The sequence below is a fragment of the Mizuhopecten yessoensis genome, unplaced genomic scaffold (genome assembly GCF_002113885.1).
Source record: "Mizuhopecten yessoensis strain PY_sf001 unplaced genomic scaffold, ASM211388v2 scaffold10797, whole genome shotgun sequence".
Classification (NCBI taxonomy): domain Eukaryota; kingdom Metazoa; phylum Mollusca; class Bivalvia; order Pectinida; family Pectinidae; genus Mizuhopecten; species Mizuhopecten yessoensis.
Window position 1 is genome coordinate 1,955,545 of NW_018408726.1, and position 18,102 is coordinate 1,973,646.

The 18,102-nt window shown below is 36.6% G+C and overlaps 1 protein-coding gene and 3 non-coding genes across 5 annotated transcripts; 3 read left to right on the top strand and 1 right to left on the bottom strand.

Moving 5' to 3' along the window:
* Positions 1 to 775: 775 nt before the first annotated feature.
* On the bottom strand, positions 776 to 847 carry Trnah-gug. The gene has a single exon. It is a non-coding gene; the product is annotated as a tRNA-His (tRNA).
* Positions 848 to 1,843: 996 nt separating this feature from the next.
* On the top strand, positions 1,844 to 1,915 carry Trnap-ugg. Its single transcript has one exon. It is a non-coding gene; the product is annotated as a tRNA-Pro (tRNA).
* A 2,081-nt stretch (positions 1,916 to 3,996) lies between these two features.
* Trnat-agu lies at positions 3,997 to 4,070 on the top strand. Its single transcript has one exon. It is a non-coding gene; the product is annotated as a tRNA-Thr (tRNA).
* Positions 4,071 to 10,108: 6,038 nt separating this feature from the next.
* Positions 10,109 to 18,102, top strand: LOC110462521. 2 transcript variants are annotated; one of them, XM_021516501.1, is made up of 2 exons: positions 10,109 to 10,304; positions 16,544 to 18,102. In XM_021516501.1, the coding sequence occupies exon 2, from the start codon at positions 16,663 to 16,665 to the stop codon at positions 17,650 to 17,652; it is 990 nt and encodes a 329-aa protein (XP_021372176.1). In that variant the 5' UTR covers positions 10,109 to 10,304; positions 16,544 to 16,662; the 3' UTR covers positions 17,653 to 18,102. The 2 variants fall into 2 exon arrangements, with proteins under 2 accessions (XP_021372176.1, XP_021372177.1); XM_021516502.1 differs by lacking the exon at positions 10,109 to 10,304 and adding an exon at positions 16,255 to 16,394.

Below are 18,102 nucleotides of genomic sequence, written 5' to 3' on the forward strand. Positions count from 1 at the left end.
TCAATTCATCCTTTATATTACCCATCCAAATATCATTTTCACTCACACACTCGTCATAACATGCCTTCAGAATACAATTGTCTGTGCGCTTTAGTTTTAACCAATATTTAATAGCTCTTAATTTTCTAGTAACTAACAATGGTAATTTTCCTAATTCATGGTACACTAAATCATTACTTGTACATGTTCTTACTCCTAAAATTTTCTTACAAAATGCTAAATGGTAACCTTCTCTATATCATATGCATTATGGAATCCCCATATGTCCGATGCATAGCCAAGGATACCACTAAAATATGTATCAAAAACAGAACAAAGCGTTTATAAATTTAAAGAATAGTTTCTTAAAGAGGACATTAGTGAAAATAAAGCCTTTCTACCCTGTTCTGCTAAATGTTTCTGAAATTTTGCGAATTTACAATTATATTTCATCAGAACACCTACATACTTAAACTAATTGTTTGTTATAATATGTCCACTGTTCGCTGTTTTTTTAAATTTCCACCATTTCCAAAATTTTCTAAAAACTTCAATATTGTTTCTTTTCTATATGTGACTACTCACAGTTACCGCCGATAAAATCTCTCGACTTTAAAGTAGCTTAGTACCATTATCATAACAAGCTGAATTATTACAGGTGAAAAATTGTAAACTAATAAAAATCTTAAAAGACATTACAGAGATAAATCACGGCCACATAAAATGCATAAAATGAAATGTTGAACATTAAAAAATATTATCCGCCGTGCCGTAACAGCGACTGACACAGCTGTTCTGCCGTGACCAGGATTCGAACCTGGGTTGTCGCGGCCACAACGCGAAGTACTAACCACTATACGATCACGGCTGTATTGGCGGATATTTCAATAATGTTCTAAATATAGACAGGTATTACAACAGGAAAATCAATTTGAGTGAGTTTCATCAGAGTATTTGCGGCAAGTGTTTACGGAGGATGCCAGGGTTTAGGAGCCCTGGGATCATCCCTCTTTACAATGTATTGTCCTCTCACAGGAGGGATTTCATTCAACATTCGTCTTTCTTTCACTTTCTTTCTTTCATCGTATTTCATAAAGATCAAAACGATTTTGTTATACCGTGTTATAATGTGTAGAAAACTTACATTCCTGTCGTAACAAAATGGTTTTGATCTAATTATGACTTTGTTACGACAGGAATGTAAGTTTTCTACACATTATAACCGTATAAGTCTATGTTATGTTGCAGTACTTCGTAATGTATACATTATAAGGATATACTTCGTCCATATAGTGACATGCAGCCCCCAAATCTTAATTTGACATAGAGTCTGAGATATACTTTATCATCATCTAGACTTTAATATTTCAATCTCAATTCTTTTAATAACTGCCTCGACATAAAAAATAGTCGGGACTTCTAATTGAATATCCATTTGTTAATGTTTCAACTTTTATTTATTTTGACAAAATGTATAAAAATGCGTTTGATAAAAAATCACATGATCGTACACCGTACAATTTTCAAACTCGTTCAACAATTCATTAAAATGCCACTTTCCTAGAGGCTCGTGATAGTATTTTATATTAACCCGAGTGAGACTACGTATGTAGATAACAGGTAGCACGATAATCGTGTTAGCATAACGGAGTTACCTCCCTTATCGTCATTGTAGACGTGGCAATATGGACAAGAATTGGGACATTCGTTCCCAAAGTTTTAGAACATGCTATGTATTTCCTATACTTTTTGTTCGATAGTCTACACATTACTCAATTATAATGAATTGTAATGATATTTCGTTAATTTCCACGAATAGTTAAACAAAGTCTACTAATCTTAAATTTCTAGCAATTTAATATGTGGCTCGTTGGTCTAGGGGTATGATTCTCGCTTTGGGTGCGAGAGGTCCCGGGTTCAAATCCCGGACGAGCCCTATCTTTTTTTTAATTTATACAAATTATATTATATTTATATGAACATTTTGAAGTATTTTGGATAATTAAAGATAATTTTCTCTGACTATATTTTCTAACTGTTTCCCTTGGAAGTTCGTGATACACTATTCAATAAGAACCTGGTTGGGAATGATTGAAATGTTATTTATATAAGATATGTAATATCGATTTAGAAACAGTTATCCTACTGATATTCAGCCTTTTCCCAACAATATTTTGCAATTCATGTGCTAGTGCACAAGATGGCAAATTTATTTGTTTTCAATTATGTAGGTGAACTTTTTCGTGTTCACAATCGTGATAGAATTCGATATTCGCTCGTGCAAAATTTTGTGATTTGACAGTCGATTTATAAAGTATAATAATTATTCATTTATTTTCACCAGAGACGTATAAGGCTCGATTTTTGTGTTTAGCCTAACGAGGTACCTCCCTTATGCCCCAAATCATGTACAAACGTGGCAAAGCGGAGAAGTTCTTCCAGCTCTCGAACAAATTATATACTTCTTGTTTAATAATAACTTTTAGTTCACACATTACCGTAGTAATAACTGTTCTTATGTCATTCAATTGATTTCGATGTAGTAGTTAAATAAAATCTAATCTTATTAACTTACTTTATAACAGTAAGCGGCTTGTTGGTTTCGTTTGGGTGCGAGAGGTCCAGGGTTCGAATCCCGGACAAGCCCGATACATTTTTGGATACTGATTTATATGCTGTAAGACCGCAGCATTAGGTCATTGTTTATACTAATTACAGCGAGGGCTACTTTGTACTTAATCAGAATTTTGAGATATATTTAGTAATTTGAACTCGTTGTAATGTTTCTCACAAAAATTATCAGAATTGCTGTTACCTTTAATACAGAAATGCGTTTCTAACCATCCTATATGAGTTTAACGGGTGCATTATTCATGTTTAAGGTCAAGACCCTATTTCATCTTACTATGATATTTCTTTTTGTTCAAGATACATTTCAAACAAACTGTCATGTTTTTTTTTTATAGAAGTCGGGAACAATTTGTCTACCCGGACAGTAAGCATGCCGCTCATTTTCTTGGACGATGAAATATAAATAATTTGGAACAGTGATCCGGGTCTTGTAAATGCTCGTATCCTGGAAATATATGAACGGTGGCGTGTAGAGTCTCCGGTAGAGTTTCGGTAGAGTTTCGAGATATCGGGCATAATAAACCTGACCAGAACGGAAGTCAATTTTTAACGTATTAGCGAGTTAAGTGTTCCTCAAACAGAGAAGAGGATTGTGGTATATCGATTGCGTCATTTCCTGTTTTAGTGTGCGTAATGTCTTTACCAAATACGCGGAGAAACGACAGAGGAATCAATATTTTCAGTCACATACCACAAACAATTTTATCGAACGTATCCTACATGAGAAAAGACACCTGGCTGTACAGGTAAAATACTGGATAGACTTTGGCATACACATATAATGATTTCAAAACAGTAAGCGGAAAAATATCAAAGCGAAATATTGACGTCCGAGACCAAGTAAGTTTTATTACATAATCCAATATTTGATGTAGTGTATTCTATTGCTTTTTTTAAAGTTATTCAATTCTGAAAGTCGTCTTAATTTTTAAACTATATTCTCCCGAATTTTGTATGCAAAGTGGTACGGTAGGTTCTTAAGGTTTCGTGTAACTCTATTAAAATCCAAAAGTCAATAACGTTATAGATACTAAGATATTTGGGGTTTTTTTTATCAAAAGTCATCAATACAACGTATCAAATAGCTAAGATTGTTTCTGATTTATATATTTTTCGTTTGTTAAAAACATTGAAATATCAAAAATCATTCAATTTTCTGACGGTGTCGCTGGATTCTGAACTAACGACGCTTTTAGGCATGTTTTTCAAATGAAAAGAAATCTTAGTCAATTCGCTCTACTGCGTTTATTGAACGCCGAATTACTAATTTTCCATTATTATTATTTGTTATAACCATGAACAGCATGTTCTTCAGCGTCTGAAACAATTGGAATACATACTGTTTGAATTATTTGTAACATGAAACGAAAGCCATTTCGACGTAATGGCTCCATAGCTCAGTTGGTTAGAGCGCCAGTCTAGTAAACTGGAGGTCGAGGGTTCGACTCCCTCTGGAGCCTCTTTTTTATTTTCCTCCAAATAAATTTTTTACTCTATGTAGTTAATTTCCTTCGACTTACTTATAAGATAGTTGAAAAAAGTAATCTGCAGTAAATAGTTAAATAGTTATATATAATTCAGAATAAGTGCCCTCGTCTTTGTGTAGACTCCTGTAAAAGAAATACACGTGACCATAGATTAGCATGCATAATTAGGCTAGAGTAAAGTAGGATGTATTGATGATACCCCTGGGTGATATGTATGTAAACTATGTATGATTATATCCGGATATTTTATAGCTTTACGGTATTGTCCTGTCCAATATCACACAAAACAATAAAACTATCCATAATTTATCAGAAATCGGTGTGGTCAAAATTTTGGCTTCTGGTAAAACATCATGTTTGTGCTGCGGATATAACACCTTCAGGATGTTTGTCAATATTTATTAAAGTGGAAGATTGGATTAGCTATGTATTCACGTATATAGAAAATCAGAATACAATTTCATAAAACCAAATTGTCATTTATTTGTGGGAACTACCGTCGGCAGAACCCAAGAACTGAGATGAGAATAGCAGCAGTGGTACGTCCGGTATACCATCCCCGACAGTGTAATGTCCGTTATACCATCCCTGACAGAGATATGTCCGGTATACCATCCCCGACAGTGTAATGCCCGGTATACCATCCCCGACAGAGATTTGTCCGGTATACCATCCCCAACAGTGTAATGTACGGTATACCATCTCCGTCAGTGGTATGTCCTGTATACCATCCCCGAGAGTGTTAAGTCTGGTATACCAACCCCGACAGTGTAATGTTCGGTATACCCTCCCCGACAGTGTAATGTCCGTTATACTATCCCCGACAGTGGTACGTCCGATATACCATCCCCGACAGAGATATGTCCGGTATACCATACCCGATAGTGTAATGCCCGGTATACCATCCCCGACAGTGTAATGTCCGGTATGCCATCCCCGACAGTGTAATGTCTGTTATACCATCCCTGACAGTGTAATGTACGGTATACCATCCCCGTCAGTGGTATGTCCTGTTTACCATCCCCGAGAGTGTTAAGTCTGGTATACCATCCCCGACAGAGATTTGTCCGGTATACCATCCACAACAGTGTAATGTACAGTATACCATCTCCGTCAGTGGTATGTCCTGTTTACCATCCCCGACAGTGTAATGTCCGGTATATCATTCTCGACAGTGGTCTGTCCGGTATACCATCCCCGATAATGTAACGCCCGATATACCATCCCAAACAGTGATACATCTGGTATACCAATCCCGGTAGTGTAATGTCCGGTATACCATCCCCGACAGTGATATGTCCGGTATGCCAGCCCCGACAGTGTTATGTCCGGTATATCATCCTCGACAGTGGTCTGTCCGGTAAACCATCCCCGACAGAGTCCGGTATACCATCCCCGTCAGGAGTATGTCTGGTATACCATCCCCGACAGTGTTTTTTCTGATATACCATCCCCGACAGTGTTTTTTCTGATATACTATCCCCGATAGTGTTATGTCCGGAATACCATCACCGACAGTGTAATATCCGTTATACTATCCCCGGCAGTTGTATGTCCGGTGTAAGCTTTTCATGTCTCAGGCCTGCTTCAACCTGCGGACAGTTGGCGATATTGGAAACTGCAGACGGCGTGTGGACGTCCGCCAAAACCTGGATAATGTTAATTAGTTAACGATTCTGCGGTAAAGTACAAAATACAGGTTAACAGGAATGCAATTAATAGGTGTTATGACAGAAACATATTCACGTACATGTGTACGTTGTACGCGATTATTGTATACAGAGAATGTAGTCCCGAACTTGTATGTGTGGACCTGTTATCATGCTCAAGCCCAATATTCTGTTCCGGTGATAACTTAATAAACAAGCACAGTGACACACTTAAAGTTTGAAACAACTATAAATGTGTACACGTGATTTGTTACCATGTACCATTCTTTAAAAGGTTGAGCACAGAATCTAGACTTGAGCTCGAGAACGGTTTCATGAATACGCGCCCCGGCATGACTGTAAATTTGTTGTTCTTTTTTAACATATTTGACCCCTGTTACCTTGAAAGTAGTTCAAGGTCATGTTTTCTGCGCAACATTTGTCATGCTCTATCCTACAAAGCTTATATGTTGACATCATACATTGATAGCAATAGGCTTTCGAATCTTTAGCATAATGTTTTGATACATTTGACCGCTGTGACCTTGAACGTTGGTCAAGGTCATTTTTAGCAATTTTTCCGGGCTCCACTCCATATATTCGTTATTCAGAAGAAGGTATTCACAGAAAGAGATGACGGACGACGGATGCCAACCTCACGTGCTATAAACAGGGCATACTGTAAAAAAAGACGCGGAAGTTAACTTTTAATCATAATGTCAGCGTTAAATATATCAAATCCTTCTAAAGTCAAAAATCTGACTTACAGACCATGATAGCAATTTTGTCATCGAGCGTTATACAATTACGTTTTGTGTACTGTAACAGGTGCTTATATAGCAAGCACGTCCTGTACATGTATGTACATAACAATGATCATACAATGTCAATATGGCGTGACGTTCTTTTCGAAGCTTTTTGAAAACATACAAATTACATGTAAATATATACAAATATAATAGCGTTAACATTGAAGTGTATATAACAATAAACAAAGCATTTGGAAATTACCCAAAACACCAACACAAAACCCACGCATGACACCTGCATCTAAATCTTATATTTCCAGTTTCGTCTTCCACAATTACTACCTTCACATTGAGCTCGAAACATGTTTTCGAAATCGATCCTGCATGCATATTTAATCATATTGTTATAACCTGATATTGGTTGACAGTTGATACATATTCATAATATATACTTAACCCCCTAATTTATTCTCTATTATACAGTCAAACATCTACCGTACCCTACACCGCAGCCTGACGTCTGCGTTGTTGTACCACCAATCAGACTAATATGTTTATTTTGTTTCAACACATAAAGATCTTTAACATCAATATACATTATTGACAACCAGTCCGTATAATTTCAACCGTTTTTAACCAAACTTTAAAATTACATCTCGATGTATGTACAATATAACAGTTTAAGAACAACCGGTTCGTCTGTTTCTTAATGTAATATTTTCAGATATAAATCCTGACGGACCTGTTTGTTTGTTTTTAAATGTAACATTTTTCTGGCGGACATGCAAATGTTTATTCAGGCCTTGCAAGGCTTTGTCAATGCTCGCCTAAAAGCAGCATCATATTACTAGGTCCGACCTTATTTCATAAATGAACAATTCCAGTCCAACCGGTCCAACCGTCTGGATTGCTACAATCGAAAACGGCCCAATAGACCACTGTAGGCCATTGCGTATGATAATTTTGGTGTCATTTTTCATGACTGACGTGGTTATAATGTGCATTATTTTAATATAGAAGTTAATTATTCCGTCTTAATTCCCGGCGTCACTTCCTGTATACACAGAGGAACAATTAAATATATAAACACTTAGAATTAGGCTTTTGAAATAAAAAACGATGTGAATAAATATCCAAATAAATGAACATTATTGAAGCTCCCATCAATGAGGTCAGCTAATAAATATATCACTTAAGCATTGAACTGCTTTCAGATGGCATTCAAAGGCAATATGAATGCTAACTGGACAAAATGCAAATCCAATGAAGCGCGCTAGCACTTCCTGATGGATTTGCCTTTGTCTAGTTAGAATTAATTTTGCCGATGAATGCCAACTGAGAGCAGTTCGGTACTTATATTTACCATATTTGGAATCTGATCATCTGATAGAAAAAATAATTACACTTAGGATTTTTCAGCATTTGGTTCAAATATTGTATGTATCGTGTATGTTTGTTCAATGAATAGAATAGCCATCGCCCAGGTAGGGTCAATGGTATCCAACGTAACAATTATGACGTCATAATAATGATGACGTCAACAATTGGTCCAATGGCATTCATAGCCTATATGAATGCCAACTGAATTTGTTAGGGTGATATAGTAGTAATGCCATACGATGGTAAATATACAAAACTAAATAAAAACACAGCAATGCATCAACAGCACAAGAAGTTTGGTAAACAACCGGAAGTGCATTTAACTTACAAAAACGTCGTTTCTATTGATGGTGGTTCTTTGTAATAATTATTTCGGGTAAAATCACGTTTTCATAGCCATTTTCTTTACACCAGAACCTTGATATGCCCGTTCCTTTTGTTAACGACGTTCTCATTTAACCTCGATTAACTACGGAATTTCTAGACAACAATGAACATTTATGTTATGATTTGATAACCTTGCACCAGATCCGCGCGTATTGATTGGAGTTGTCTTCTCCTGTGTACCAGACACCTTATCGAGCGGAGACAGTACCTTTAACAAATCAAAAGGAATTGAACAATTGATGTCATTCGTAAATAACAATTAATGTATGTGCCTATTACATAAGAATGGAATTCGTGTCTTTATTATAGAAGTCTTATATCTCAAAAGAAAATCAAATTGATAAAAGAGCTTTCGCCAGAAAGAATTGACTCTTGGGTTTCCATTTTTTCTATTTCGTGATATTTAAAAAAAAATCACATTTTAATATAAATAAACTGTCTCACTAATTTAAACGATGCAATATTGACAAAATCAACTTAAAATTTACTCTCCGAAAGCGTGTAAACGAAGAGTCATGTAAAACGTCTTTAACAAGATAGTTAGGACTTGGCTATAATTTATGACAAGGCTACAGGAGCACCCCCTGGTGGTAAAGAAGCACGAGTAAGGCGAGGTCGTCGGTCTGTAATGAAGTGAAACATACTGTTCCTACATTCTACATAACATTAATACATCAGGTACTGTAAGGTGCTCGATAGGCGTGCATTTAGTTATCAGATTATCTAAATAGGGGAGATAACTCTAACAAACATATAATATGAAATGTAGCATACGTCTTTAAGTAATGTTCTATTTAACGAGAATCACTTTGATGTAGGTAACATAACATCAATACGTCAGGTACCGTAAGGTCCTCGATAGGCGTGCATTTATTTATCAGATTATCTAAATAGGGGAGATAACTCTAACAAACATATAATATGAAATGTAGCATACGTCTTTAAGTAATGTTCTATTTAACGAGATTCACTTGATGTAGGTAATATACTATAAGGTCTTAACGAGCAGGATCTTGAGTTGACATGTTTGAGACCACGTGCTGCCGAGCGTCATTGGAAACAACGATGGGTTTGCTTCTTTAACGGAATGTAGTGTAGAATGAAGAAGATGATTCTCAAAACTTGTTTGTTGTGTAAACCCATAACGTATCAAAGTTTGTAGCTTATATTCTACAATGAATTGTGAAGTAACTCCCATTAAGTTGAAGTAGTTAGCAGTCCCTCTATTTCAGTTTTATGGTGCGTTTCTTTTGTTGTCATAATAGTTTTTAATAGGTATGATTGGCAGGACAAAACTGGCATAATTTAGTTGGCATTTTCCCATATTCTTGTCTCCCCGCTGCCACACTGTCGTCTTGAACTGAGTGTTTGTTATAACTTCAATTTACATCCATGTTTATTCCTTTTACAATTATTGCTACTGGAATATATAGTTGTATGATCCCTTAAGTACCGGTATTGTACGTACAATAAGATCGGTCTTTATTCTTTACCCCAACATAGGTATAACTAGACGGTCTCACACATCTGTCAATATTACTTAAATGTACAGTTGGCAATTTCGATAAATTAATCAACACGTGATCTTGAATAAACATTAACTTAATTCAAAAGTGCATGTCTAAGTAAAGATATTTAATACTGTATTTGTATACACGAAACGACAAAGGGTCTGGAAGATGGCGTTGGTATTGTTCAGGATAGTTCCACGAATAACTTAATTTAACGCTGTGCATTCTTCTTTTTCTGGTCTAAATGAGAAAAAACGTCTGTGTATACTCGAGGTTTCGTATTTTGTATTGACTAGCATGATCTACGGAACGTAAACAATTAACGCGGTGTGAGTATTAGTTGGGCTAAGTCTGGAGCCAAGCCAGTTACGTATCAGAGAGCGGCCCAGTGTACACACGTGTATTGGAGGGGTCCAATAGGATACTATGTGGCTATATCGGAATTGTATGGATCATAATACGCAGAATTTGGATATACCCTGTATCTCAGTAGTGAAAAATATCATGTTGATGAGTAAAGCTATATAAAAGGTATGTAAATTCTATTTTCTATTCTACAACCAGACTATGAATTTCAGAAAAAAACATTGCTTAAATCTGACTATAGGTATATGCATGTATCTAGTGCGTAACTGTTTTGTTGTGAGATAGATCCTGGGTGAGACTTCAAGTATACTATTGTTTTAACTTCAAATTACTACAATCTGATAAGATTAGAGTATTCGGGTTAGTCAGTATTCCTATACGATCACATGAGCTAATGTCAGAAACATGAAAAATTAACTAAATTTTCAAAGAATCAATTGTTCATATTTTTATCTTTGTCAGGAAAGCTGAATAATACGTTAACACCTACATTCTCCATTATGTATCATAATACTAAGTTTGTTTCGCGTTTACGGCCTCCCAGCAGCTGTGTTCACATGGAGGTATTAATAATTACATTAAATAGAATATATCGCATAGACGGAGGGTAATAATGAGTTGACGCTCACTTTCTCTTTTGTTAGACGCCTCCTATCTATCTTTCCCGTGTTCGGTTTAGATTTACTGTTTTCACGAAACATCTAAATTAAGATTTGTTCCTTAAGTTTCATTTCTCCACATAAAAGATTATCATTATTTTAATGACAGATGTTAACTGAAGGACCGTTCGTGTCATCAGGGCCCGTTTTGTTGACCATTATGTATGCACAGTGTACACAGAAAAGCTATCTGACACTTATCAAATATAGACGTTATGTAAATATGGATCCTATTCCGGTGTTTATACAGAATTCCGTCCGGGTAATTTGGAGTACCAGAGATCCCAGCTGGTAGCAGTTCAATTCCAGTATCTTCAGTTTCAAGCAGGGAGAAAACACTGAAGAAATTTCAATCTTCTTCAAGAGCTTCACATTGCATGTTTCAAGTGTCACATTAGTCGCCTCAAAGCCATACATAAGTTGCCTCGTGTCACACTAAGTACTAGTCGCTCCATTGCTAAACCTATGTCATTTCCTACTGTCCCTTGTATCACTTCATATGCTATATTTATATATGGAGGCACAGTAGTCTAGTGGCAGGACGCTGGGCTCGTGACCGAAGGGTTGTGGGTTCGAGTCCCGGTAGGGCACTGTGTTGTATCTTTGAGCAAGATACTCCGCTTGCTCCAGTCTGCTCAGCTGTAAATGAGTACGTGATTGAGCAGTGCTAGAACTGTTGAATGCTCGCTGTGAGCGCCGAAATATAAGCTGCCCAGGGAGTTGAGAAAGATATTGGCTGGTTGCAAAGGCCCTATAACCACGGATAATAATTTGTGAACCGCTTTGAGATGACCTACGAACTAGGTTGCGATAAAACGGTAAGAACGGTAACGATAAGAACCTCGAATTATTATCATAATTATTAATATTATCCTAATATTTATTGACTCATAAGTCATATAGTCTCCTTTTATCTCACATTAGTCGCCTCATAATCAATGGGGGAAATGTGACCTACTCACCCAACGTCAGTCGCCTCGTATCCACACACTGGTCGCCTCGTCAGATCATTGGTGGCAAGTTATTTCCCCCCAAAGCTAAATGTATGTGGCATCCATATTAAATAGCACAGTTTGAAACCGGGGAAGGGGAGGGCATATTGGAGAACATATATATATATACATACTCATGTATTATTCGTCTTTGAAACAAATAATCCGGCCTCCAGAAATAAAAAAAATATACCAGATTCATATTCTGTATAAGTGTGTGTGAAGAAAATATGAGAATGAAAAACAAAAGTCTTGAAACTTTATTTGGCTTTTGTGACATTTTTTTAGTTTCATAGCAAGATATATCTTGTTGCAAATTGCTTTGGTCCCTACAGAGTCAAGGTGAAAACAACCTCCCATCATCTTCCTATTCCAAAAAAGTGTGTTAGACGCTCGAATCATCGCGTCTGTTAGTATAGTAACATAATGTTTTTGTGCTGACGGCTGTAACTTTCCATTTAATATCAAAGCATTTCAAGACGACAAATACTATCAAAGGTAGATTATCTACCTCTGACATACATTGAAAGTTGAAATATTTCACCTCAAAACCTTATGTCGGCTAATACAATTATCTTTATCAGAATAATCATCACATAGTTACCATATTTAGGGCAGGGTCCACTCGTCAAACTTTGATTGGTTTATGACATAACATTTAAATCGCTGATAATATCATAACATAAAAGCAAAAATAAATTTGTACACGGCCTCGGGGTATTCAAAATGATACTCTCAAATATTGTACACAAATCTACCGATCATTTCTGGACATAAAAAAACTGACTGAAAAGTTTACTTCGCAATGGAGTATCCGAGTTTGACGTGTATGTCAGTGTCCTAGTACGCAATCGACGAAGTAATTAACACGAGCCTATACTAATTACCGACGGGCCAAACTACAGTATATAGCGACCCAGTCTATCAATAGAACGATCTATAGGTCGGTAATACAGAGAATATTGTACCGGGCTTACATAACCAACATGCTCTCGTCCTAAACCGACACAGATTGACAATTAGGTCTGAGCATATTGACCTCAAAACAGCAAATCGAGAACAGGGTGACCTTGAAAATTCAAACTTTGACGTTAAATCTGATCTGTATTTCCAGTCATTAACTCCTTCAAACTTTCAAGTGGGACTTGGGTTTTTTTCAAGTTTTTTTCAGCTTGATGGTATTGTTTTTATTGTATCTCGAGCTATTTGACGAAATGCTTTTCGATTATCTTACTCTTATAAGAAAATCATTTGTAAATGTCCCCTTTTCCCGTTTCTAAATGCCTGGCGCGTTTTTAACTTTCATCATATCTTGTGATTTTTACCAATTTGATGTTCTGTGACATATTCACGCGGTTTGTAGATAACAGTTTAGGATTTGTGTACTGATTTAACGAGACTCTAATGTTATCGTTTATTTTTATTAACGAGCACCTGCTATACAATATCGGTTTAACTTTTTTTCTTTTCCTTATCTAGTTTCTCCTTTTACGACTTCCCTCCCTCAGTGCCTATTCGGTATTCTGGCACTTAACGCTCAATTCCGCTGTGTAACATAAATCGACTGAATCCCTGACCCTGTGCTAAAACGTGTTTGCCTGGGATAAATTATTTAGAGGATTAGTCCTTGTTCGCGGGACAATCGATTGTATTAGGTATTGTCTGCCCTACCTGTGTATATATATACTGCACTTCCTTGTCAGCCGTTCTATACCTTACCCTGTTTTTGGAGGGAGGGTAATTTACTAATATACTTTTTACTGGAAATATATTATATTTTGGCGATAAAAAAAAATCAGCAGTTCAGAAGAAAAGACATATTAAATACAAACATTGAATGTATCTATATGTTCGTAGAATCTTTGAATTCGCGAATCTTTTCGCAAAATATTGCGAAAACAAAATATATAACGCAAGATATGTGATTTTACAACTTTTCAAGAAAAATCAGATTTGTCCATTTTAGTTTGTTCAGGGAGACGAACCCTGATGTTTTCAGATGCAGAAAAACATGAATTATTTAAGAATCCTTGCCCCGCTTGCTGCAGACAAAATTCTAGAGAATTCCACATAAGTTTTTTTATACACAGAATGTCCTCCCCGAACCTCACTTTGGATACAATGGCAGTAGGACTGACCGCCGATAAGGTACTCCGTTGGTTAGAGCAATAGTCAATCGGGGACCGTCGGTATTTTCCGTACGCGAGAAAATACTCGTTTACGGAAAGTGCCGACGGTTCCCGATTTGAACGTTAGTATTTACAGCAGAGGTCGAGAGTTCACATCCGGTTAGGACCATTTCCTGATTTTATTCACAAAACACTGTTGTTGATATTTTTGCTTCATATCTATTTTTGCTATACAAATTCCGCAAAGTATCAGAAATAGTTTATGAAAGCTATTGTCATGTCGAAAATAAACTGCTTTCCAACTCATTGTTTGTTTTTTCGCAGTTGTATGATGATGCCTATAGTGTAGTCGGAGAATAGCACAGTAATGGTCGATACAACGTTCTACATTAACTCATTCACCCATGAAGACACATGTGAACTCTTCCAATTCAAAGGTTGCAATAGTTCATTATCAAATTTCAGGGGTGAATAAGTTAACGTTCAAAACACTTCTTGTAAACTTTGTAATCAATATAAGTCTAGATTATGACACTGACGAGAACTCCCCGGCGTATCGTTCCGACCGTGCTCAACGTGTGCCACTACGTTAGCATGACTCGGGTATTTGTTCACGTCATACAGTCAGCTCTCCATTTATTGAAATGTTTGGAGCTTTTTCAAGACAGGATCGCTATTGGGACACTTTATCATAATTCTGAAGTCACGACCTTGGCGCGTAGCTTTATTTGTAATATCATGACAGCCTGCCTTTATAATGGCATGTACAAAGTGTTCGTATTGATTGTAAATGAAATAAACCAATGTGACTTGTCAACATACGCTTTACCAGATAAACGTAGACACACTTTCCATTTATAGCGTCAACAAATAGAACCAGGATTTTTTTAGATTTCTTTTTATCTATACAAGGCTTTTTATAAGTCCTCAGAAATCTTCTGTCAAAATATTCACGAAGACGTTTGAAATCCTCTGATATGCTGATATAAAAAACATATATAGCCAACATGTCAACATGTTTTGTGTCTAACAAAGCCAACTGTTAAATACGGACTCAATCTGTCTTTTAGTCGTTTATGTATGGTAGTATACTCTTATTTGTTTGAAATGATGTATGTCGTATTTAATCCTAAAATGTTCACGTCAACTATGTGTTCTACTTACTCTATTCCACCGGAAGATCTCGGCCTTCTAACGAAAATTAGACTCATACAAATGTCAGGAGGACGGCCTAGGAAGTTTGAAAACGTGTGCCAAAATCCTTCGGTTGTTCATCATCAATAAGTTTTTCCTTTTTCCCTTACCGGAACACTTTGGATTCAGGTAAACAAAACAAAATGGCCATTATGCTACAAGGTATTGTAATGAAGCAATGAAACCCAAAAATACATTATTTCAAATACGAGATAATTTTTCAATGACCCATAGTTTAAAAAAATGTTGAATCGAGTTAATCCTACAAGCCTTCAATTGATATGTAAATAACAACATCATAAATCAATTAACTTTAATGACTCGTACATTTAACTATGTAGCTATTGTTTCTGGTCTATTGTCCGATTTGACAGATCACAGATAGTAATCTCCCCTTGTTTAGTAGGCAATAACTGTCAAACTTAAGTAGCGTATTACCGTAAAAGCAGCAATATTTTCCGATCAATAAAAACTTTTGTTGCAACATTTTTAATTTCTGTTTGTGTAGGTTGATCGTATGATTTTTTTGGAAAGAAGTAATATTTGATAAAACTTATCATTAGATTTTCTGTTAAGTTTGTTAAGGATGGATTAGAGCGACAGGACATTGCAGTAACTTAACACCCCCGTGAAGGTCTGCCGATGGATTTGGTTGTGAGCAAGCGATACGGAACAGTCAAGCTTGACCTATGCACTGAAAGGGTCAATATAGATATTAATTTTACAGAAAAGATAACTGGATATATTTCAATAGAGCTATGAGTAATTGGGTGTTTAGTTTAGTCCCGGGTTTGTATAGTCCCGGGTGTGTCCGGAGGTCGTATATACACGTGTACTTGTGCGTGTGTGTACATTATGATATACCCTAATATGCGTTCTACGTGTTGTTTTGTATCAATAAGCGTCCTAACAGGACGGGTGTACTTGACAAGTTATCTTCACAAACAAGTTACGCTTTAGGATTTAAGGACAAAGTAAGAAGAAATGTGTGATTTTGTTCAACTGTGATTCGTATAAAAAAAGATTTGGAGAGAAAATATTTGATTATTTTTCTCTCAGAAAAACTGTTACAATGAATACTTTTGTGTCTATTTTCATTCTTTCCGCTAATTTCTATTAGCTGGAAACCCGGAACTACAGTTAATGACGTCATTCGGGATAATAAGCTAAAACCTGTATCGTCTTGACATCAAGGCTACGATAAATCCGGTTGGGATTTTCCTCCAGTGTGGCTTAATATAAATCGATTGTTGGGAGTCGTACAAGATTTAGTTTGTGAAGGTAAACTTTCAGTATATTTTATATAATGCACCAAAAGCTTACCTTTAAGCATTACACACATTTTATTACTGAATAATTACATAATTATCTATCTATATGTTACACAGAGACCAAACTGGTTTTAATGCGGAGCTTATTGTATTTTTCAGATGTGAGAATCAAGTTCCTGGCGTAAGATGTCAAATTTTCCAAATTATGAAGACTTTCGTGCTTTTTCTTAACCACTAAACACGAAACGGAATTGGAAACATTTCTTTACGTAACAAAAATGGCGCATGACCTAGACAACACCGGAAGTCGTCTTCTTAACGCAATCCTATCAGGAAAAGCGCGGCAAATCAGTTCCCTCCTGGACCAAACCGTCGACGTCGATGTGAGAGACGATGAAGGAAGGACGCCCTTGATGTACGCAGTCTGTTGTGACATTGATGACGTCAGAACGCACGTGGTGCGTTTGTTGTTGCGCAGTAACTGTTACATCAACGCACAGGACAGTAGTGGATGTACGGCACTGATATACGCATGCATGGAGGTAGACCGTGTGGATGTCGTGAGACTGATCGCCAGGAATAAACTGTGTAACCCCAATCTCCAAGACTCTGAGGGATATACAGCAGCAATGCACGCGGTGGCTGCGTCAAATTCCCAAGGTCTGAAAATTTTGTTAAATTCATCTGCGACGAAATCTGTAGTGGATTTGAACATAAAAAATAAAAACGGAATTACCGCCCTTGAACTTGCTGTGAAACTCCAGTTATTTGACTGTTGTAAGGTGTTGACGACAGATTGTGTTGGCGGCCGCAATTCGAACAATATTCGGGACAAAAAAGGTCTGAACTTAATTTTGGGACGTGAAGCTTCTGTGATGTCACAGAAAGGTAATTTGTTGCTTACCCCAAAGCTTCAGGTTCCCGGACTTTCACCACGTGACGGATACGCTTCCCGAAATGCAACACCCGTTCCCAATCGGTCTCGACAGAATTTGTCGTACGAAAATAGCGGCATAGACCATTGGCAAGGTTTAAAGCATGACAGAGTCCATTCCTCCAACGATAGTCCATGGACAGACAGTCCTAGGCGGATAAAGCGAACTTTGACCCCAATATCACACGAAGAAAAGCTTGCTGTCTCATATCAACCAGAATCTCCAATATTTGGTAACAGAATGAGATTACCCAGCATTCCAAGTGGAAAGAGGTTGTGTCTAGTTTCAAACCAAAACAGTTTCGACATTGGAAGAAACAGGGAGAGTCTTTGACGTCATTCGTGTCGGCGATAATAAGATGTCCTTTCTCTTTTACGTCAACATTCACTGGTTCAATCGTTTTGAAATATGGTGTCTCTTGTAATAAGGAACTTTAATCCATACTTACAATAGTGACAACCATTGGGTCGTTATAAGAGTGCCGAAAGCAACGTTGTGCACCTTTATGAGAAACACAAAAGAACGCCTCGAATATCCTCTCCATCTTTGGTTGTGATAGTGTGAATGGGATAAATAAACTAAGTAATACTTCTTCGTCATTTTACTCACCAATTCACTAAATTAAAAATATCAGGTAGGATGATTTAAAACAAAACTGAAATTATTCACAAACAAATGATGCCAAACTCACGTATAAAGACGAAATGTTCCGAACGGTGGTAAAAAGAAAAGAAACCGAGAAACCCGAACATACATGTTATGTTTTGTTGTAATGAATTAAAA

What these genes read in the sequence shown, in the direction of transcription:
- LOC110462521 (XM_021516501.1), top strand. Translation starts at nt 16,663, where the DNA reads ATGGCGCATGACCTAGACAACACCGGAAGTCGTCTTCTTAACGCAATC.